Genomic DNA, 23,721 nt, shown 5'->3' with positions numbered 1-23,721 from the left:
GGTGCTCCCTCAGTACTGACCCTCCTACACTGCGGTGCTCCCTCAGTACTGACCCTCCTACACTGCGGTGCTCCCTCAGTACTGACCCTCCTACACTGCGGCGCTCCCTCAGTACTGACCCTCTGACAGTGCGGTGCTCCCTCAGTACTGACCCTCCAACAGTGCAGTGCTCCCTCAGTACTGATCCTCCAATAGTGCAGCACTCCGTCAGTACTGACCCTCCGACAATGCGGCGCTCCTTCAGTGCCTCACCTCTGACTTGCGGTGCTGCCTCAGTACTGACCCTCCAACAGTGCAGTGCTCCCTCAGTACTGATCCTCCAATAGTGCAGCACTCCGTCAGTACTGACCCTCCGACAATGCGGCGCTCCTTCAGTGCCTCACCTCTGACTTGCGGTGCTGCCTCAGTACTGACCCTCCAACAGTGCGGCACTCCCTCGGTGCCGCCCCTCCGACAGTGCAGCACTCTCTTGGTCCTGGATGGTCAGCCTGGGTTATAGGCTGCAGCCTCTGGCGTGGGACTTACTGAGGGAATGCTGCACTGTCAGAGATACCATATTACAGATGAGACGTTAAAACAAGATCCCTCTCCCCTCTGAGGTGTATGTAAAAGATCCCACCGCCCTGCTGGAAAAAGGAGGTGAGTTCTGCCCCATGTCCTGGCCAATATTTATCCTTCAACCAACGTCACTAAAAAATAAGCAATTATCTGCTCATGACCTGATTGGTGTTTGTGGGAGCTTTTTGTGCACAAATTGGTTGTTGCATTTCCTACATTACAACAGTGACTACGCTTCATTGGCTGTGAATGCTTGGGGAAGTCCACAGGTTGTGAAAGGCGCTATAGAAATGCAAGTTCTTTTTATTTTCAGTTGGCAGTTATTAGTTTAGTGAGTGCATTGGATCAGGTCACGGCATCGATCATTTCAGTTTGAATTCATTCTATTATATACAAAATGCAGATTTACACTATACAGTATTTCTCAGTACATTATCCGTGTCCAACACTGGATCACACCGACCCCCGCACAGGGAACGCAACATTCTCTTACTCCCACTCACCTCCATTTCTTTCTCACTCAGAGGCAGTTATGAACAAATTAGCAATAAAACAAAATTAAAAATATCAAAGGCAAAAGAGAGATAAACAAATAGACCGGAAAAAGTACAAAAACCAGACACGTACAGTCAGAAATCATCTTCAACACAAGGCACCCCTGATCCTGTAGAGATGCTTCCCAAGTAGTTTGACTTCTCCCAGATCTCCACCTTCCCACACAGTCTGTTCAGGCTGGAGGCAGACTGCAGGAATACGGGAGTATGAATGGGAAGTGCAGACACCAGGGTGTAATGAAGGCAGGAGGTGAGGTCGCTGATGCAGTGAGTGTAGCGCTGCACAAGTTCCAGCTCACACAGCGCTAGGCAGATCTCCAGGACCCACACAGCGAGGCTCAGGCTCTCTTCCTCGCAGGGAACCTCTCGACGACTCAATTTCTTTTTTTCCTCCACCTAAAATAAAAAGAGAATTTCACAATAAATATTAACACCTGCTGATGAACCAGGATCGAATCCTTCCCTTGGATTACTGGGGACACGGGTTTCTCTGGGCTGTGTAGAGGCAGTGAGAGCATGTTCCCCATTCACTGCAAATAGTGAACAAAGGAAATCTTCAGACACATTCACGCTGTCAGTACAGCAACAAGAGGGATTCTGGGCCCCATTGTGAAACTGGGCACTGGCTTATACATGGAGCAGCTTTATACAGGAGACACACACACACACACCTGTTAATACATCAAGGAGGTGTGTACTGTACAGGACACACACCCCATTAATACATCAAGGAGCCGTGTACTGTACAGGACACACACCCCATTAATACATCAAGGAGCCATGTACTGTACAGGACACATACCCCATTAATACATCAAGGAGCCATGTACTGTACAGGACACACCCCATTAATACATCAAGGAGCCATGTACTGTACAGGACACATACCCCATTAATACATCAAGGAGCCATGTACTGTACAGGACACACCCCATTAATACATCAAGGAGCCGTGTACTGTACAGGACACACCCCATTAATACATCAAGGAGCCATGTACTGTACAGGACACACACCCCATTAATACATCAAGGAGCCATGTACTGTACAGGACACACACCCCATTAATACATCAAGGAGCCGTGTACTGTACAGGACACACACCCCATTAATACATCAAGGAGCCATGTACTGTACAGGACACATACCCCATTAATACATCAAGGAGCCATGTACTGTACAGGACACACCCCATTAATACATCAAGGAGCCGTGTACTGTACAGGACACACCCCATTAATACATCAAGGAGCCATGTACTGTACAGGACACATACCCCATTAATACATCAAGGAGCCATGTACTGTACAGGACACACCCCATTAATACATCAAGGAGCCGTGTACTGTACAGGACACACACCTCATTAATACATCAAGGAGCCGTGTACCGTACAGGACACACACCCCATTAATACATCAAGGAGCCGTGTACTGTACAGGACACACACCCCATTAATACATCAAGGAGCCGTGTACCGTACAGGACACACACCCCACTAATACATCAAGGAGCCGTGTACTGTACAGGACACACACCCCATTAATACATCAAGGAGCCGTGTACCGTACAGGACACACCCCATTAATACATCAAGGAGCCGTGTACCGTACAGGACACACACCCCATTAATACATCAAGGAGCCGTGTACTGTACAGGACACACCCCATTAATACATCAAGGAGCCGTGTACTGTACAGGACACACACCCCATTAATACATCAAGGAGCCGTGTACTGTACAGGACACACACCCCATTAATACATCAAGGAGCCGTGTACCGTACAGGACACACACCCCATTAATACATCAAGGAGCTGTGTACTGTACTGTCCTGCACAGACTGACTGTGCTGCTCTGAAACATCAGCTCTTGATCCAGGCCAGTCAGGTTCCCCAGTTTACAGCTCATGTTCAGGAGCTGACTCCAATCGGAGCCACACTGAACCAGGTCAGAGTGCAGACTGTACTGTCCAGGCCAGGCCGTGAGTTATAACAGAGCAGGAGCCCACTGGATGTCAATGGGAGAATTCTTTCAACCTATACCCTGCAGGTACTGTGCTGTGTTCCAGTAGAAGTGGCAGATCCAGGCTTACATCTGAAGTGACTGCAACACGGAATATGCTGGGAGTCACTGATCGGCATTTAAAATGGTAGCTGGGATTGTGCATTGTGTGGGTCAGTGGGCAGCTTACCCTATGCAGAAAATGCCTGAAAGACAAGCAGGGGGCGGGGGAGTGGAGAATCTCAGAGTCAGTGTGAAGAGTTTAAGTGTGGGGGTGCGGTCAGATTTCTGGGGTGCGAGTGGGGACCATGAGAAACCTGGCTGGGGAGGGTATTGCCCCAGCCCCTCCGTCACTCACCCACACCCAGAACTCCAGGCAAGTGAGGCCGCCACTGTTTCTGTCCCTATAAAGTGCCCCCTCCAGTGGGTGGTCAGCACTGGTGGAGAAACACAGGACAATTCAGACTCGAATGTTCCAGGACTGTCTGACATTCCTGAACATGAAGCACTTAATGTTGTGGGACGGGGGTGAGTGGGTATCACAGTGAGGCCCCCACACTGGCCCTTCACCTCACAGGCCTGGGCTCGAATCTAAGCCACGCGAATGGGTGAACGTGTTCTCCGGCTGGAAGGCCCCACATTTGAGTCAATTCCTGCGGAACAGGCCCTCAGTCCAGGACAAGCAGAATTGACGGAATCGGTCTCAGTTACAGACAATTCTCTCCGCCCATCGCCATTTCCTCACCACCAACATTCCACATCGACCCATGTGACTTCACCTCAGTTCTATATTAGTGGAGGAGAAGGAAGAGGAATGAAGAGACGGAAGATGAGACTCACGGCTCAGTGTAGAATTTCTGATTCGTTCCCTCCCCAACACAATAACATAAACGAGTATCACGAGGGAGATTGCAGGAACGAGGACAAGGACAGCAATCCAATGATTCCTGGGCCCTGGAAGAAATAAAGTCATTGCGTTAAACCTCTAACTTCCATTTAATGCTCCATTATTATTTACAAACCCTCGGACTATTCTCCCCGAATCAGGATCTGTACACACAACTTCATTCACCCCTCCCCACCAGGGGGCTGTTACAGGGTGTCTGGTACCACCTTCACCCATCAGCATCAGTGGGCTATTCCACTGTGGGGGGCACCACACCGAAGCTCCTTGCTCTCCTCCTCCAGAGAGCGACACTTTACAGCGACCAGGAACCAACAGGTTGATTTTATGGTCGGCCCTCGCCCAGAGAACCTCAGACCAGATTCCCCCCACCGACCCCAGTCACTCATTTTCAAGCTTTGTTCTTCGATCCTGTGCTCCCTACACAGAGCCTCCCCAGACTGCAGCACAGGTCGGAGAATCGGCCTTTGTGTTCCAGCCCTGCCCTCCAGCAAAGCCCTGGGACCACAGATCGCTGAATTTGTCCTCTCATTCTCAAACTGTTACGGGAGCCTAGTTTGTTACACTTCTGGTTCGGTTCAGGATGATGCTCAGTGAGCAATGAAACTGCGATTTAACGTGTACAAAAATATAAATGACATGATGGGACACCCCCACCCTCCCCCCGCCACCTCCAGGGGACTGAGGGACCCTGACAATATTGGGACATCTGAACTGGGACAATATTACCCGGGTCTTTCACTCACTCACCCCTGGCTCGGTCCCCATCACACAGCTCTGCTGTGACTGGGTCGCTGGTTTTTTCACTGACTGGGTTCTCCGCGATGCACGTGTAGGTGTGACTCTCCTGCTCACTAGTGTCCTCGAGCTGTAACATGGCTCCGTGAAACGTGGAATTGCTAACACCACCAGCTGATTGCCTTTCCCACCGATAGGTGACCTTTGTTCCTCTGGCAGTTGAACAGTTCAGTTTGTGGTTTGATGAGCAGCTCCCAGTGATCACAACCATCGGCTCGGACACAGGCTCTGAAAGACAGGAAAATCCCTTAAATAACTTCAGCGGCAGGAGATAATCCAGACTGACCGAGGGAGCGCCGCACTGTCGGCAGAGCCGTCTTTCAGATGAGATATTCACCACCTCCGCCAATGACTTGACCGCATTTTCCATCATCAGAATTGCAGATAGTAAACATTCACCATCACATTGACCACGATTGCGATGGGGACCAGCCCAAATGAGGGCAGCAATCCTTCCTTCACAAAAAGAGTCAATGAAATATCTTCAATACCACACTTTGACTTGAAGTCGATTAGATTTTTGTATTTCTGATCTTGGATGGAAACAGAAATATAAAACTCACCCAAAACCGGCAGAGTGATCTCCATCAATAAGGGGCAATACCAGATATAAACTGGATATTTAATATACTGAAATAGACAGAATATATTCTGAATGGTGAGAAACTAGGAGCTGTGAAGGAGCAAAGGGATTTGGGTGTCGATGTACACATTGCTGAAAGCTGGTGAACAAGTACAACATGTAATCAAAGGCTAATGGGATGTTGGCCTTTGTCTCTGGGGTTGGAACACAAAAGTGAGGACGTGATTCTTCTGTTGTACAGAGCCTTGGTTAGACCCCATCAGGAGTACAGCGTTCAGTGCTGGGCACCCCGCCTCAAGAAGGAGATATTAGAGGGAGCAACTCAGATTCACCAGAAGGATTCCAAAACATAAAGGGTTAAATTAAGTTGCAAAAACTTGGCTTGCATCCCTTAGAGTTTAGAAGGTTGATCTAATCGAAGTATTTAAACTTATGGCGACATTCGATATAGTGTAGATTGAGTGTAAATGTTTCCTGTGGTGGGAGAATCCAGAACAAGGGAAGATCACCTTAAAATGAGAGCTAGGCCATTGAGAAATGAAATCAGGAATCACTTTTTCCCCACAAAGGGTAATGGAAATCTAGAATTATTTTCCCCAAAAGGCTGGGAGTCAATTATACATTTAAAGGCAGAGATTGATAGACTTTGTTAGGGAAGGGTATCAAGGGCGGGTAAATGGAGTTGAGATGTAGATCAGCCATGAGCTAATTGAATGGTGGAACAGTATGGAGGGGTTGAATGGCCTCCTCCAATGTTCCCTTCAAGCTGTGTGGCCACGCAGCGCTCCAGTCAACCCGCGCAGCTGGCCTGCCGGCTTTCGAATGCAAAAACCGGGCTTTTGCGGTATTTTAAATGGCCCGCACGGCCCCTTAGAGGCCTCGCAGTGCCAACAAATATGACAGGGAACACTGGGCACCTCCCGTGGGGTGAGAATTTAGCATTCTGACTGGTCTCTCAGTACTCACCAAACACACACAGTTTAAACGGATCCCGGTCATTGTTCCTCAGTTCTTTTCCAAGGTAGTCCATCTGTATCTCATACACCCCATCGTCATCAAGTTGGACATTCTGCAGCTCAAAAAAGCCATCTCGGTGGAACTGAACCCGGTGTTTGTAGTAAGGGTGGGTCACATACGGCCTGTCTGGATGGTCAGAGTTCCAAGACATGATTTTAAGACTGATCGGTGATCTGCGTCTAAATGTCACTTCATACTTCTCATCACTACGGTGATTGATTGGAAACCTGATGTCTTCTCCAATGGAGAGATTAGTGACAGAGTTCGGGGAGACAGGTATTGCTGCTCTGCACAGTGTAATACAGTGAAGGGCTGGAATGGAAAGGAACAGATCACAGAGGGACTGAACAATGAGCATATATTATATATAAAGCTAAACAGTGCCGGAGGATTGGTCTGGATCCATGGCCTCGGCCACCTAGGAGTCCAGATGGAGTTCATTTCACCCAACCAGAGAGTGAGCAGTATGACCTTACAGAAACTTCAGCGATATTTACTATCAATGGATCATTAAAGTACCTGCAAACAGCCATAGGATTTCCATTGCTTTCCAATCAGAGTATTTCATCCTATGTTCCAAGGTATCCCGAGTCTCCTCGCTCCGATGGATTCTGAAAATAGCAGTGATTCTGTAGAAAAGTAACAGACTTCAATCTGTGCAATGACGGTAGATTTCCAAATTCATTTTGCAATCAGGCCTAAAACCACCTTTTTAAAAATTGGCAAACCATTTCTCTGCACACTTGAGCGAGATTGTTTTATGCTGATCAAGGTGAGGGACATCAGAAAACAACATATTTTTGTCCAGTTTTAACTTATTGGCTCCTTTTAACTCAACAGTTAAACACCCGCTCAACTCATTATGTCCCAGCCCAAATTGATATGTAATCAGTTGCCCAATAATTTGCTCACAAGAAAGAATGAAGTACTTTTGAAGAGTAGTCACTGTTGCACACAGGAAGATCCCATAAGCAGCAATGTGATAATGACCAGATAATCTGTTTTAGTGATGTTGGTTGAGGACAGCAGGAGATCTCCCCTGCTGTTATTCCAATAGTGGCCATGGGATCTTCTACATCCACCGGAGAGCAGATGATGCCTCCGTTTAACATCTCATCCAAAATCAGCACCTCTGACAGGGCAGCACTCCCTCAGTACTGCACTGAAGTGTTAGCCTGGATTATCAGTTCATCGCTTTCAAACCCACGACCTTTTGGAGGCAAAATGTCCCCCCCCGAAAAAGGTAATGGTGCTGGCAGCATAGGCGAGAGGATAAAATACACACAGAACAAAGGAAGTCCACAATGAGCACTGAAACGCAAAGCAGAGCAGGGACAAGACAAACAGGAGAAAGAATGGTGCACAGACAAAGAGCAGAAAACAATGTAGATTCGAGACAGACAAGGAGAAAGCATCAACAAGAAGCAGACAGGAAAGACAGCACAACCCTGCTGATGAACTGGATCAGAAACACACATTGACAGCGAGTTCACCAAGTGAGGGTACAGATCATTCAGCCCAGAAGTCTGCTGGGAATCATTTTGTTCAGTCCAATTTGATGTCACCTTTTAAAGGGGGATGATATCACAGAATCACCAGTGCAGATAGAGGCCATTTCGGCCCATCGAGCCTGCACCGACACATATCCCACCCTATTCCTGTAACCCCATGTATTTAATCCCCTAACACTAAGGGTCAATTTATCAGAGCCAAATCAACCTAACCTGCACATCTTTGGACTGTGGGAGGAAACCGGAGCAGTTTCTTTTTATAAAAGAGCTTCAGTTAACACAGCCCCTCAAGTGGATGAAACAAGTGTGAGCTGCTGCCATCAGTTAACAATAAAGTGCTCACTGCTTTACCTGGCAGAGATCCAGTGGACAGTACAGACTGTGAAATGTGCTGTTTCAAATACTCAGCATTTAATACCCGGGCACAGAAACTGGAAAGCACCGCACGGTACTGCGAGAATTTAGGAGATGCGTTTGGAAATGATGGGGAGAATGTGCCAATTTAAATAGTCAGTGTCAATGAACATTAAGAGAGCGACAGCGGGAAGCAGTTCCAGATGATTCAAAGACGCGGTTACTGGACAATGGCATCTACAAGCAGGACACAGTAATTTACTGACTATTCCAACACACTCCTGGCTGGTCTCCCACATTCTACCCTACGTAAACATGAGGTCATCTAAAACTCGGCTGCCCGTGTCCTAAATCGCACCAAGTCCCGTTCGCCCATCACCCCTGTGCTCGCACCGCCTGTGATGCCGGTTAAGCAGTGCCTCGGTTTCAAAATTCTCATCCATGGACTCGCCCCTTCCTATCTCTGTAATCTCCTTCAGCCCCACAACCGCCCACCCCCCCGAGATATCTGCACTCCTCTAATTCTACCCTCTTGAGCATCCCTGATTATAATCACTCAACCATTGGTGGCCGTGCCTTCTGTTGCCTGGGCCCTAAGCTCTGGAATTCCCTGCCTGAACCTCTCCGCCTCGCTACCTCTCTTTCCTCCTTTAAGACGCTCCTTAAAGCCTAACGCTTTGAACAAGCCAATTGGTCGCCTGTCCTAATTTCTGAATATGTGCGGGTTAGGTTGATTGGCCATGATAAAAATTGACCCTTAGTGTTAGGGGGGATTAAATACGTGGGGTTATGGGGTTACGGGGATAGGGCTTGGGTGGGATGGCTGTCGGTGTAGGGACCGGGTGCTAGGGTTTGGATGATCAGCCATGATCTCGTTGAATGGCGGAGCAGGCTCAAAGGGCCGAATGGCCTACTCCTGCTCCTAGTTTCTATGTGCCTCAGTGTCACAGTTTTTTCTTATAATAATCCTGTGCGGCACCTTGGAACGTTTCACTACATTAAAAGGCGCTATATTAATACAAGTTGTTGTTGAGTGATTCCCAGGGCCAGTCGCTGGAGACAGTGTCCTTACCTTGGAATAATGGATGAATGGGAGCCGCTCCTTGCAGACACTTTCAGCACCGACCCGCTCACTGACTGACTGCCTGATCCCAATCACTGAATTTATCCCCGCGATCATCTTCAATTTCAAACAATGCTTGTTACCGCGTCAATGACAACACGGGACCTGATTGGGTGAGTGCGAGACTCACGTGACTGTCACCCATTGTTTCACTTTCACCCATGCCCCGCCTCTCGGTCCCGATTGGCTGAGTCCCGCTGTGTGGGTTTGCAGCGATTGGAGGGGCCGCTTGTCAATCAGAGTCCAGGGTCCCGGTCAGTCTGTGTCCCACTGACTCTTTAAAACAGAATCTCGCACCCGCCTGTGATGCCGGGTTTCAGCTCATCAATGAACCTGTGGTCTCAGAGCCTTTGCCCAGGGACAGGGAGACGGGTCACATTGCAAATCACACAGAGATCTCACACAGATCATCCTGCAGCATCTCCCCGTGCAAGGGGGACCCGGACTGCACCGACCCGGGCCAGAGTTCCTCAAATAATGGGGCCGGGGACTTCCTCAATCTCAGCCTGACCAGACTTGCAGCCTTCACTGAACAAACTCATCTGGGCCCCTCGCTCACCCCAGTGCCGGCTTTACAGCTGGGCTCACACTTTATCCATGGTCTGAACTATGACTGGAGGATACAATAATGGGGGCAGATTTCCCTGGTCCTGGGCCTCGGCTCAGGTTGTTTTCTTTGGAACAAAGGTGGCTGAGGGGAGACTTGATTGAGGTGTATAAAATTTATGAGGGGCCTAGATCAAGTAGATAGGAAGGAACTATTTCCCCTAGGAGAGAGATCAGAACCAGGGGACATAGATTTAAAGTAATTGGTAGAGGATTAGAGGGGAGTTCAGGAGAACCTTTTCACCCAGAGGGTGCTGGTGACCTAGAACTCACTGCTTGAAAGGGTGGTAGAGGCAGTGTGTACCAACTACAAGATGCCCTGTACCTTCCCTCCGACAGTGCAGCGCTCCCTCAGTACTGACCCTCCGACAGTACAGTGCTCCCTCAGTACTGACCCTCCGACAGTGCGGTGCTCCCTCAGTACTGACCCTCTGACAGTGCAGCACTCCCTCGGTGCCGCCCCTCTGACAGTGCGGTTCTCCCTCAGTACTGACCTTCCGACAGTGCAGTGCTCCCTCAGTACTGACCCTCCAACAGTGCGGCACTCCCTCAGTGCCTCACCTCCGACAGTGCAGTTCTCCCTCAGTACTTACCTTCCGACAGTGCAGTGCTCCCTCAGTTCTGACCCTCCGACAGTACAGTGCTCCCTCAGTGCGGCGCTCCCTCAGTACTGACCCTCCGACAGTCTGGCGCTCCCTCAGGACTGATCCTCCAACAGTGCGGTGCTCCCTCAGTACTGATCCTCCAACAGTGCGGCGCTCCCTCAGTACTAACCCTCCGACACTGTGGCACTCCCTCGGTGCCACCCCTCCGACAGTGCTCCCTCGGTCCTAAATGGTCAGCCTGGGTTATCGGCTGCAGTCTCTGGAGTGAGACTTACTGAGGGAATGCTGCACTGTCAGAGATACCATATTACAGATGAGACGTTAAAACAAGACTCCTCTCCCCTCTGAGGTGTATGTAAAAGATCCCACCGCCCTGCTGGAAAAAGAGGTGAGTTCTGCCCCGTGTCCTGGCCAATATTTATCCTTCGACCAACGTCACTAAAAAATAAGCAATTATCTGCTCATGACCTGATTGGTGTTTGTGGGAGCTTTTTGTGCACAAATTGGCTGTTGCATTTCCTACATTACAACAGTGACTACGCTTCATTGGCTGTGAATGCTTTGGGAAGTCCACAGGTTGTGAAAGGCGCTATAGAAATGCAAGTTCTTTTTATTTTCAGTTGGCAGTTATTGGTTTAGTGAGTGCATTGGATCAGGTCGCGGCATCGATCATTTCAGTTTGAATTCATTCTATTATATACAAAATACAGATTTACACTATACAGTATTTCTCAGTACATTTCTCAGTACATTATCCGTGTCCAACACTGGATCACACCGACCCCCGCACAGGGAACGCAACATTCTCTTACTCCCACTCACCTCCATTTCTTTCTCACTCAGAGGCAGTTATGAACAAATTAGCAATAAAACAAAATGAAAAAAATCAAAGGCAAAAGAGAGATAAACAAATAGACCGGAAAAAGTACAAAAACCAGACACGTACAGTCAGAAATCACCTTCATCACAAGGACCCCGCTGTTCCCGCAGAGATGCCTCCCAACTTAGTTTGACTTCTCCCAGATCTCCACCTTCCCACACAGTCTGTTCAGGCTGGAGGAAGACTGCAGGAATACGGGAGTATGAACGGGAAGTGCAGACACCAGGGTGTAATGAAGGCAGGAGGTGAGGTCGCTGATGCAGTGAGTGTAGCGCTGCACAAGTTCCAGCTCACACAGCGCTAGGCAGATCTCCAGGACCCACACAGCGAGGCTCAGGCTCTCTTCCTCGCAGGGAACCTCTCGACTCCTCAATTTCTTGTTTTCCTCCACCTAAAATAAAGAGAATTTCACAATAAATGTTGACACCTGCTGATGAACCAGGAAGGATCGAATCCTTCCCTTGGATTACTGGGGACACGGGACACACGCTTGGGGGCGGGTTTCTCTGGGCTGTGTAGTGACAGTGAGAGCGTGTTCGCCATTCACTAGAAATAGTGAACAAAGGAAATCTTCAGACTCATTCACGCTGTCAGTACAGCGACAAGAGGGATTCTGGGCCCCATTGTGAAACTGGGCACTGGTTTATACACGGAGCGGCTGTATACAGGAGACACACACACACCTGTTAATACATCAAGGAGCCGTGTACTGTACCGGACACACACCCCGTTAATACATCAAGGAGCCGTGTACTGTACAGGACACACACCCCATTAATACATCAAGGAGCCGTGTACTGTACAGGACACACCCTCTATTAATAAATCAAGGAGCCGTGTACTGTACAGGACACACACCCCATTAATACATCAAGGGGCCGTGTACTGTACAGGACACACCCTATTAATACATCAAGGAGCCATGTACTGTACAGGACACACACCCCATTAATACATCAAGGAGCCGTGTACTGTACAGGACACACACCCCATTAATACATCAAGGAGCCGTGTACTGTACAGGACACACACCCCATTAATACATCAAGGAGCCGTGTACTGTACAAGACACACACCCCATTAATACATCAAGGAGCCGTGTACTGTACAGGACACACGCCCCATTAATACATCAAGGAGCCGTGTACTGTACAGGACACACACCCCATTAATACATCAAGGAGCCGTGTGCTGTACAGGACACACACCCCATTAATACATCAAGGAGCCGTGTACTGTACAAGACACACACCCCATTAATACATCAAGGAGCCGTGTACTGTACAGGACACACGCCCCATTAATACATCAAGGAGCCGTGTACTGTACAGGACACACACCCCATTAATACATCAAGGAGCCGTGTACTGTACAGGACACACACCCCATTAATACATCAAGGAGCCGTGTACTGTACAGGACACACACCCCACTAATACATCAAGGAGCCGTGTACTGTACAGGGCACACACCCCATTAATACATCAAGGAGCCGTGTACTGTACAGGACACACACCCCATTAATACATCAAGGAGCCGTGTACTGTACAGGACACACACCCCATTAATACATCAAGGAGCAGTGTACTGTACAGGACACACACCCCATTAATACATCAAGGAGCTGTGTACTGTACAGGACACACACCCCACTAATACATCAAGGAGCCGTGTACTGTACAGGACACACCCCATGTTATAAATCTCATCAAGAAACTACTTATGAAATAACACTGGACGGCCAGCTGATGGCACAGTCCAAGGAGTATAAATACTCGGGCGTCGGCCCCAGCTTTCTCAGGGACATTTTGTAAGACAAGGAGCTAGTGAAGTACAACTAGACCTCCATGTTCTGAAACAAGTTGATTAAAGCCTTGCTTTATGCTCAAACCAAGTGTGTAGTGAGTTTTATTACGTCAATTTAATCAACTTGATATCGACTCCACGCTTTGGGTGATTTCAGGAACAGCCAGCTACGACTCGAACTATAGATGGGAACTCAGACAAGTAATCAATCCATCATGGAGAAACTACTCAGCCCCGCCTGTCTCGACCTGGACCCGAATTCACTTACAACTGCTAAGGTATGGAAACACTGGTATAGTACTTTCAGCAACTTCCTCAGGGTGTGTGGTGAAAATGTTCCCGATAAATTAGAGATACTTGCTAATTATGTATCCCCTCATGTGTTTGATTATATCGAAGACTGTGTAGACTATGACACTGCTATCCATATACTACAGCAGCTATATGTCAAGTCCCCAAATGAAATTTTTGCTCAGCATCTACTGGTCACAACTCGACAACAGCCCAGGGAATCACTTGATGAATTCCTTCAGAAACTTCGCAGACTCAGCAAGGATTGTAATCTTAAAGCTGTTACAGCTGAGCAGTACCAGGAGGAGTTAATTCATGATTCCTTTATTAATGGGATTGCGTCTTCCTTCATATGTCAGCATCTGTTGGAGAATAAAACCCTCAAGTTAAAGGCTGCCTATGACCAGGCATGTTCTCTGGACTTAGCAAAGAGGAATGCAGATACCTATCTTTCACCAAGTGCACGGGCTGCTGCTATCACTTTTAGTGACTCCTTCAGGCATTGGGCGGAAGCCCTCACGGATGATGACTCCAACCTGGCTGATGGCAACCCTACCCTAGAAATCTACACTGATGACGACCCCGCCCTAGCGGCATCTTGGCAATCTGGAAGGAAGTGTTTCTTCTGTGGAGGTGCGTTCCATTATAAGAAGTTTTGTCCTGCTCATAACGCAACCTGCAATCATTGCAGCAAGAAAGGTCACTTTTCTAAGGTATGCCAGTCAAGAGCCACTGTTAGTAAGAAAGGCCACTTTTCTAAGGTATACCGGTCGAGAGCTCCTGTTAGTTTTGCAGCTACTATCTATAAAACTGCTCCTCCCCCAAGAACCACTACTAAGGTTACAGCTGTCAAGGGTAAAACTGCCCCTCCTCCCATCACAGCTGTTTTTCCCCCAAAGTCTGTCCCATGCAGCCACGAAGGTTTCGGTAAATGGACACATTTTGAGTGCACTAATCAACTCATGCAGCTCTGACAGCTTCATTAGTGAGCGGGCTGTCAGTAAGTTAAAACTGCGTATTTACCCCTCGGACAGGGAAATTGCAATGGCTCTGACGACACTGACCACCAATTCTTCTGCCTTTTGTCTTGTCGACCTTATTCTCAATGGCCGCACTTATTTCTCCACCCGGCTCGGGGTGCTCAAGAACCTATGCAGTGATGTGCTCCTGGGACAGGATTTCCAGAAACACAAAAGACTCACTTTCACGTTTGGAGGGTCAAAACCAGAGCTTACTATTTCCAAAGTACCATTTTGTGCACTTTCAGCGGCTTCGCTCGACGAGCCCTCCTTGTTTGCCAATCTTTCCCCCCCGATGTAAGCCCATAGTCACTAAATCACGACATTTCAGCCAAGATGACTGAGCCTTTATCGAGGCAGAAATCTCTTGCCTTCTAGCTGACGGTATCATTGAGCCATGTTCATCTTCCTGGCAGGCTCAAGTCATCATTGCTAAAAATCCTCTGAAGCAACACAAGAAACATCTTTGCATCGATTACTCGCAACTATTAACCAGTAAACCGACCTGGATGCCTACCCACTACCACGCATCGATGACATGGTCAATAACCTTGCCAACTACAAGGTATTTTCAACTTTTGATTTAAAGAGCGCATATCATCAAGTACCGTTAAAGGACTCTGACAAAAAGTATACAGCCTTTGAAGCCAATGGTCGGCTTTACCAGTTTTGTTGCCTTCCATTTGGGGTCACCAATGGGGTGGCCATCTTTCAATGGGCAATGGACAGCCTAGTCAAACAGGAGAACTTAACGGACACTTTTCCATATCTGGATAATATCACCATTGCTGGTCATGACCAGAAGGAGCATGATGCCAACCTCCAGAAATTTTTTGACGTTCTCCGTCGTCGCAATTTAACCTTAAATGAGTCCAAAACTGTGAAATCAGTGCCATCAGTCAACATCCTTGGCTACTGGGTGGGCAACGGTGTCATCAAACCGGATCCGGAGCAACTTCGTCCGCTTCAGGAGCTCCCTTCCCCTACGAATCTCGGCTCTCTTCGTCGGGCACTCGGCATGTTCGCCTATTATGTGAAATGGATACCCCACTTCTCCGACAAGATCCAGCCACTGCTTCACGCCAAGTCATTTCCATTGGAGGCAACGGCTATTTCAGCTTTCAACCTGCTCAAGCGACAACTGGAAAAAGCCACACTTCGTTCCATTGATGAAAATCTGCCTTTTGTGGTCGAGTGCGATGCATCGGATGTGGCAATCTCTGCTACCTTGAATCAAGGTGGTCGACCCGTTGCATTTCTGTCCAGAACTTTGCAGGGTAGCGAGCTCCATTATCCTCCTGTCGAGAAGGAGGCTACGGCCATCATCGAAGCTGTACGTAAATGGAGTCATTTTCTCGCTCGTCGCCATTTCACACTTATAACCGATCAGCGCTCCGTGGCCTTTATGCTGGATAACCGGAAATGCACTAAGATCAAGAATAGCAAAATACAACTCTGAAGGATGGAATTGGCTGCCTTTGGATACACCATACATTATCGACCCGGCAAAGAGAATGTGGCCCCGGATACCCTCACGCGGGCATTCTGCTCTTCTATGTCAACTTCGACTCTGGTGGATCTTCATACTGACTTATGCCATCCTGGCGTTACCTGTATGTTGCACTTTGTGCGATCTAAAAATCTCCCATTTTCTACAGAAGATGTGAAAAGAACGTGCTCCTCCTGTAGAATTTGTGCAGAATTAAAACGGCAATTCTTCCGTCCATCGGATGGCTCGCTCATACACGCTATGCAGCAACTCAGCATTGACTTTAAAGGGCCATTGCCTTCCTCAATGTGAAACACCTACTTACTGACTATGGTGGACAAATATTCACGTTTTCCCTTTGTTTTCCCCTGTCCCAATATGCTTACTTCCAGAGTGATCAAATACCTTGATCAAGTCTTTTCCCTTTGCGGTACGGCCAATTTCATCCACTCTGATCGGGGTCCCTCCTTCATGTCAAGCGAACTCAAAAGTTCTCTCTCCCAATGGGGAATCGCCACAAGTAAAACAACATCGTACCATTCCATCGGTAATGGACAGGTTGAGAGATACAATACTATCATTTGGAACGCTGTTCATCTTGCGCTGAGGTCACGCAATCTACCAGACCAGCAGTGGGAAACTATGCTCCCTGACGCGTTGCATTCCATCAGGTCTCTCCTTTCTACTTCTACCAATGTCACACCTCACGAGCGATTATTCAGCTTCCAGCGTCGCTCCACCCATGGGACGTCTCTACCATCATGGTTGGCAGCTCCTGGCCCTGTGCTGCTCCGAAGATTCGTCCGATCGTTTAAAACCGATCCTCTTGTCGACGAGGTAAAACTCACGGACGTCAACCCCACGTACGCGCACGTGCAGTACCCTGATGGCCGGGAGTCCACCGTTTCGCTCCGGGACATGGCTCCCTGTCCGGCTGGTTCCACGCACCCAACCGATAGAGGGACCCACGGGGATGATGCCGACACTCTGCGTTCCCCCGAAGATGACTCCCTACCTGGGACATCGAGATATCTGCCAGCTGCCCCACTGGATCCACTCAGGGGGCCGAGCGCTCCCCGTGGGATGGCCACCCGAGGCCAGGACGCCGGTCAATCCCCGGCTATCCAACAGGACGAAGCCAGTTCTGCGCCTGTGGGGACCCGCACCCGGAGTCACGATCTGCCCAGCCTCCCTCGGGTCGATCAGAGCAACACGGGCCCTGTCGATCCACCGGTATGGATCAAGTGGCCCAGGGACCAAGACACGTGCCTTCTGGCCATGAACAAAAATCTAAAAGACTGCGGCTATTCGTGGTCCGCCTAATCCGTTAAGAGGAAGTCGTCGGACTTCCAAATCTTTTAGGCAGGAAGAATGTTATAAATCTCATCATCAAGAAACTACTTATAAAATAACGCTGGACGGTCAGCTGGTGGCGCCATCCTAGGAGTATAAATACTCGGGCGTCGGCCCCAGCTTTTCAGGGACATTTTGTAAGACAAGGAGCTAGTGAAATACAACTAGACGTCCATGTTCTGAAACAAGTTGATTAAAGCCTTGCTTTATGCTCAAACCAAGTGCGTAGTGAGTTTTATTACGTCACACCACTAACACATCAAGGAGCCGTGTACTGTACAGGACACACACCCCACTAATACATCAAGGAGCCGTGTACTGTACAGGACACACACCCCACTAATACATCAAGGAGCCGTGTACTGTACAGGACACACACCCCATTAATACATCAAGGAGCCGTGTACTGTACAGGACACACACCCCACTAATACATCAAGGAGCCGTGTACTGTACAGGACACACACCCCACTAATACATCAAGGAGCCGTGTGCTGTACAGGACACACACCCCACTAATACATCAAGGAGCCGTGTGCTGTACAGGACACACACCCCACTAATACATCAAGGAGCCGTGTACTGTACAGGACACACACCCCATTAATACATCAAGGAGCCGTGTACTGCACAGGACACACACCCCACTAATACATCAAGGAGCCGTGTACTGTACAGGACACACCCCATTAATACATCAAGGAGCCGTGTACTGTACAGGACACACCCCATTAATACATCAAGGAGCCATGTACTGTACAGGACACACCCTCTATTAATAAATCAAGGAGCCGTGTACTGTACAGGACACACACCCCATTAATACATCAAGGAGCCGTGTACTGTACAGGACACACACCCCATTAATACATCAAGGAGCCGTGTACTGTACAGGACACACACCCCACTAATACATCAAGGAGCAGTGTACTGTACAGGACACACACCCCATTAATACATCAAGGAGCAGTGTACTGTACAGGACACACACCCCATTAATACATCAAGGAGCCGTGTACTGTACAGGACACACACCCCATTAATACATCAAGGAGCCGTGTACTGTACAGGACACACACCCCATTAATACATCAAGGAGCAGTGTACTGTACAGGACACACACCCCATTAATACATCAAGGAGCAGTGTACTGTACAGGACACACACCCCATTAATACATCAAGGAGCCGTGTACTGTACAGGACACACACCCCATTAATACATCAAGGAGCAGTGTACTGTACAGGACACACACCCCATTAATACATCAAGGAGCAGTGTACTGTACAGGACACACACCCCACTAATACATCAAGGAGCCGTGTGCTGTACAGGACACACACCCCACTAATACATCAAGGAGCCGTGTACTGTACAGGACACACACCCCATTAATACATCAAGGAGCCGTGTACTGTACAGGACACACACCCCACTAATACATCAAGGAGCCGTGTACTGTACAGGACACACACCCCATTAATACATCAAGGAGCCGTGTACTGTACAGGACACACACCCCACTAATACATCAAGGAGCCGTGTGCTGTACAGGACACACACCCCACTAATACATCAAGGAGCCGTGTACTGTACAGGACACACACCCCACTAATACATCAAGGAGCAGTGTACTGTACAGGACACACACCCCACTAATACATCAAGGAGCCGTGTACTGTACAGGCCACACACCCCACTAATACATCAAGGAGCCGTGTACTGTACAGGACACACACCCCACTAATACATCAAGGAGCCGTGTGCTGTACAGGACACACACCCCACTAATACATCAAGGAGCCGTGTGCTGTACAGGACACACACCCCACTAATACATCAAGGAGCCGTGTACTGTACTGTCCTGCACAGACTGTCTGTGCTGCTCTGAAACATCAGCTCTTGATCCAGGCCAGTCAGGTTCCCCAGTTTACAGCTCATGTTTAGGAGCTGACTCCAATCGGAACCACACTGAACCAGGTCAGAGTGCAGACTGTACTGTCCAGGCCAGGCCGTGGGTTATAACAGAGCAGGAGCACACTGGATGTCAATGGGAGAAATCTCTCAACCTATACCCTGCAGGTACTGTGCTGTGTTCCAGTAGAAGTGGCAGATCAAGGGTTACGTCTGAAGTGACTGCAACACGGAATATGCTGGGAGTCACTGATCGGCATTTTAACTGGTAGCTGGGATTGTGCATTGTGTGGGTCAGTGGGCAGGTTACCCTATGCAGAAAATGCCTGAAAGACAAGCAGGGGGCGGGGGAGTGGAGAATCTCAGAGTCAGTGTGAAGAGTTTAAGTGTGGGGGGCGTGGTCAGATTTCTGGGGTGCGAGTGGGGACCATGAGATACCTGGCTGGGGAGGGTATTGCCCCAGCCCCTCCGTCACTCTCCCACACCCAGACCTCCAGGCAAGTGAGGCCGCCACTGTTTCTCTCCCCATGAAGGGCCCCCCCCAGTGTGTTAGATCCGTGGTTCAGTGGATAAAGAATTACACGGATGCTGTACATAAACAAACAACAGGTCTTTACTGCAGGAGGGTCATCTCTAGACTGGAGTACAGAGGCATGCGCACAGCTTATATACCGGTGTGGTTACTGCCGGTACTACAGTATACAGGAGCTGTAAAAAGTAGTTCTGACTTAAAGCACATACACTACAATTCCTCCCTCTTTAGATTAATAATACCCCCTTAATATTCAAATAACAATTACATTTTTACATGTACATTCAATAACAAAAAGTCCATTTATAGATTCAGTCTTTGGGGCGACTTCTTGACCCTTTCGGGATAGCGCCTTTCCGAAGGTTCTTGTTCTTGGTGCAGAGGCGATTCTGACCCCTTTTCATCGGGTAGTTCATCGGGTTCCACTGCTACTGGGTCTGAAGTAGATGCTACCGGTATGTCGGGTTCATCCCCAGGTACTCGAGACATGGGGTTGACGCCTTCCTGTGACGCTAAGATCTGATCGACGTGGCGTCTCACAATGTTCCCCCCGACATCTACTGTGTACATTAATGGCCCCTGCCTTGTACATATCATTCCGGGTTGCCACTTCTCTGTTCGATAGTCACGGGCCAAGACTGGTTGCCCTACATTGAAGCTCCTTGTCGGCTTCTCGTTGATGTGCTGGAATTGTTTGTCCTCAACATTTCTTCGCACATTTGGTCTGAGCAAGTCCAGACGAGATCTCAACCTTCGGTTAAAGAACATCATGGCCGGGGTCTGGTTGGTAACTGCATGTGTCGCGTTTCGGTAGGTTAATAAGAAATTGTCCATCTTATGCTGTAGTGGAATTTCCTCGTCGCACATGGCCTTTATCGCCTTCTTAAAGGTTTGTACGAACCTCTCAGCCAATCCATTGGTGGCTGGATGATACGGGGCGGATGTGTAATGCCTTACCCCATTCCTTTTCATGAATTTTTGGAACTCGTCGGACACAAACTGTGGTCCATTATCAGAACAGATCTGCTCTGGCAACCCGTTTCTGGCAAATATGGTCCGTAGGACTGCAATCGTTTTCTCTGTAGTGGTTGAAGACATCTTTATCACCTCAGGCCACTTTGAATGAGCATCCACTGCTATTAAGAACATTGAGTCCATGAATGGACCAGCGAAATCAATGTGCACCCGTTGCCATGGAGAGGAGGGCCACTCCCATGGGGGCATGTGGTGGTGCATTTTGGACCTTCTGGCATCCTAAGCAGCTCTTAGTTAGGTCTTCGATTTGTTGATCGATTCCTGGCCACCACACATAAGCCCTAGCAAGGCTTTTCATTTTCACTCCCCCCAGATGACCTTCATGTAGCTCCTTTAGTACTCTCTCCCTTAACTTGGGTGGAATCACCACTCTGGATCCACACATCACTGTCCCCTGGCATACTGACAGCTGTTCTCTTCTGGATGAGAATGCTGGCAACAGTGAGTCGCCATGTGTTGGCCATCCCCTCACCGTCAATTCATATACCAGTGACAGCGTCGGATCATTGCGGGTCTCCTTCTCTATATCTGCGTTTGTTACTGGCAATCGTTCAATTATCGACGAATAAAATATCTCGATAGGGTCCACTGCTGGTGCTTCCTCCACCGTAGGCAGTGGCAGGCGTGATAGCCCATCAGCGTTCCCATGCTGTTTCGTGCCTTTATATTCTATTTCATATTGATTCGCCCCTAGAAACAGGGACCATCTTTGTAACCGCTGTGCAGTCATTACTGGCACGCCCTTCTTAGGATTAAAGATGGAGACAAGTGGTTGGTGGTCAGTCAACAAGGTGAACTTCTGCCCATGCAGATAATGGTTGAATTTTTTTACTCCCCATACTAGGCTGAGGGCCTCCCTGTCAATCTGGGCGTAGTTGCGCTCGGCTGAGGTTAGTGACCGAGACGCAAAAGCCACTGGCCTCTCCAACCCGTCTGGGAATGTGTGCGACAGCACCGCTCCAATGCCGTAGGGTGATGCATCACATGCCAAATGAATTGGTAGTGCTGGGTTGAAATGGGCCAACACCTCCTTTGACGTGATCAATTCTTTACACTTCTGGAAAGCTCGTCTACGTTCGTCATCCCACTTCCATGGTACCCCTGTTTGCAGTAGGGTGTTCAGCGGGTGTAGTACCGTAGACAAATTTGGTAAGAACTTGTGGTAATAGTTTACCAGCCCGAGGAACGACCTCAGTTGTGACACATTTTCTGGTGCTGGAGCCTTGACTACTGCCTCAATCTTGTCAGGGGACTTATGTAACCCCTCTTCATCGATGACGTGGCCGCAATATGAGATCTGTTTCTGGAAAAACTCGCACTTGTGGCGATTAGCTCGTAGCCCATATTCCTTTAATCTGGCGAGCACCTTCTCCAAGTTAGCGAGGTGGTCACTGTCATTTTCGCCTGTGACCAAGATGTCATCCAAATAACACTGGGTCCCTGGAATCCCTTGCAGGACCTTATCCATCGCCCTTTGCCAGATAGCCGGAGCCGAGGCTACTCCAAACACCAGCCAGTTGTATTGATAGAGACCTTTATGGGTGTTGATCGTAAGGTAATGTTTCGAAGCTTCTTCTACCTCCATATGCGAGTACGCCTGGGCTAGATCAATTTTGGTGAAGCGTTTACCACCAGATAGCGAGGCGAAAATATCCTCAATTCGTGGAAGCGGATATTGCACCGTGTGAAGGACTGGGTTCACTGTCACCTTAAAATCCCCACAGATGCGGATCTTCTTTGGTTCCCCAGGCGTATTACTCAACGACCTCTTCATTACAGGGACGATGGGTGTAGCCCACTCGCTCCAGTCCACTTTGGACAGTACTCCTGAACGTTCCAACCCTTCCAGCTCTGCTTCAACCGCTGGTCTGATCGCATAAGGCACTGGTCTGGCCTTCAGAAACTTTGGGCTTGCATTATCCTCTATTTTAATTGTTGCTGTTATTCCTTTTAGTGTTCCTAGCCCTTCCTGGAACACTTATTTTGCATCAGTTAGCATTTTTGACAGTCGTCCAGGTGTGACGTCGTCATCCTTTTTGGCCTCCACTTTCAGTGTCTGTATGGAATGCCAATCTAAATGTATCTTCTGGATCCACTCACGTCCTAGCAGTGGTGGTCCTCCATTTGGTAATACATATATATCCATTTTAGGTATTTCCTGACCTTTATATGTCACTTTCACCCTTATTTTTCCTTTGGGGTAGACTTTTTGCCCCGTATACGTCTTCAAGACAATCTCTGTAGCTTTCAAGGGTATGTGTGAAAATAGCCGCTTGTAGTCTCTTTGATTTATGACTGTTAGAGCTGACCCTGTGTCCAATTCCATTTCCACTTGGACTCCGTCTATCTTGAGTGTAACCCAGATAGTCTGGTGATCCTCTATTTTGGTTACATTATGTAGTTTCAGACAACCCAGCTCCTTGCTTCCGGAGTCTGTGTCACTTTTCTGTTCGTCTGAACCACTGTCCATCACCTGGTGTACCTTTTTGTACTTCTCCTGTGGAGATTGCTTACTGTTGGTTTTCTTCCCAGACCTGCAGACTCTTGCTATGTGTCCTGCTTTCCCACACTGTCTCCACACTTGGTCCTTGAACCAACAATCTTTCTGGTCATGTGTTGTTCTGCCGCAGCGGTAGCACTTCGCTGTTCCATAGGTCATTTCGTTGGTGCCGTATTCTTGCGGTCTCCGTTTTATCTCTGCAGCGCCCCTTGCAGCTGCTTCGTGTGATACTGCCATACTGAAAGCTTTGTCCAGCGTAAGGTCCTTTTCTGATAGAAGCCGTT

At 48.6% G+C, this 23,721-nt stretch overlaps 2 protein-coding genes across 5 annotated transcripts in view; both read right to left on the bottom strand.

The window, feature by feature from the left end:
- Nucleotides 1–569: 569 nt before the first annotated feature.
- LOC147096469 (SLAM family member 9-like) lies at nucleotides 570–9,460 on the bottom strand. 2 transcript variants are annotated; one of them, XM_085975258.1, is made up of 6 exons: nucleotides 9,357–9,459; nucleotides 6,939–7,048; nucleotides 6,369–6,731; nucleotides 4,772–5,047; nucleotides 3,958–4,071; nucleotides 570–1,508 (listed from the first exon to the last, which is right to left on the bottom strand). In XM_085975258.1, the coding sequence occupies exons 2-6, from the start codon at nucleotides 6,985–6,987 to the stop codon at nucleotides 1,408–1,410; spliced, it is 903 nt and encodes a 300-aa protein (XP_085831384.1). In that variant the 5' UTR covers nucleotides 6,988–7,048; nucleotides 9,357–9,459; the 3' UTR covers nucleotides 570–1,407. The 2 variants fall into 2 exon arrangements, with proteins under 2 accessions (XP_085831384.1, XP_085831385.1); XM_085975259.1 differs by having other exon boundaries at nucleotides 1,428–1,508; nucleotides 3,863–4,071; nucleotides 9,357–9,460.
- Nucleotides 9,461–11,362: 1,902 nt separating this feature from the next.
- The window catches only part of LOC147096468 (butyrophilin subfamily 2 member A2-like), a 30,091-nt gene continuing 17,732 nt past the window's right edge, over nucleotides 11,363–23,721 (bottom strand). For all 3 annotated transcript variants that reach the window (XM_085975254.1, XM_085975252.1, XM_085975253.1), the window contains exon 5: nucleotides 11,363–11,889. In XM_085975254.1, the coding sequence (XP_085831380.1) occupies nucleotides 11,868–11,889 (22 nt within the window). In that variant the 3' untranslated portion in view covers nucleotides 11,363–11,867. The remainder of the gene's footprint in view (nucleotides 11,890–23,721) is intronic.

This window comes from Somniosus microcephalus, unplaced genomic scaffold (genome assembly GCF_052327205.1).
Source record: "Somniosus microcephalus isolate GS21.2 unplaced genomic scaffold, FLI_Smic_1.0 unresolved_chr1, whole genome shotgun sequence".
Classification (NCBI taxonomy): domain Eukaryota; kingdom Metazoa; phylum Chordata; class Chondrichthyes; order Squaliformes; family Somniosidae; genus Somniosus; species Somniosus microcephalus.
This window is presented reverse-complemented; position numbering and strand designations above follow the sequence as displayed.

Coding starts and splice junctions, on each gene's coding strand:
- LOC147096469 (XM_085975258.1), bottom strand. CDS start 6,987: ATGAAATACTCTGATTGGAAAGCAATGGAAATCCTATGGCTGTTTGCA. Junction 6,732..6,938: donor AATCCTATGGCTGTTTGCAG/GTACTTTAATGA, acceptor TTTCCATTCCAG/CCCTTCACTGTATTACACTG. Junction 4,072..4,771: donor TGATGGGGACCGAGCCAGGG/GTGAGTGAGTGA, acceptor TATTTCTTCCAG/GGCCCAGGAATCATTGGATT.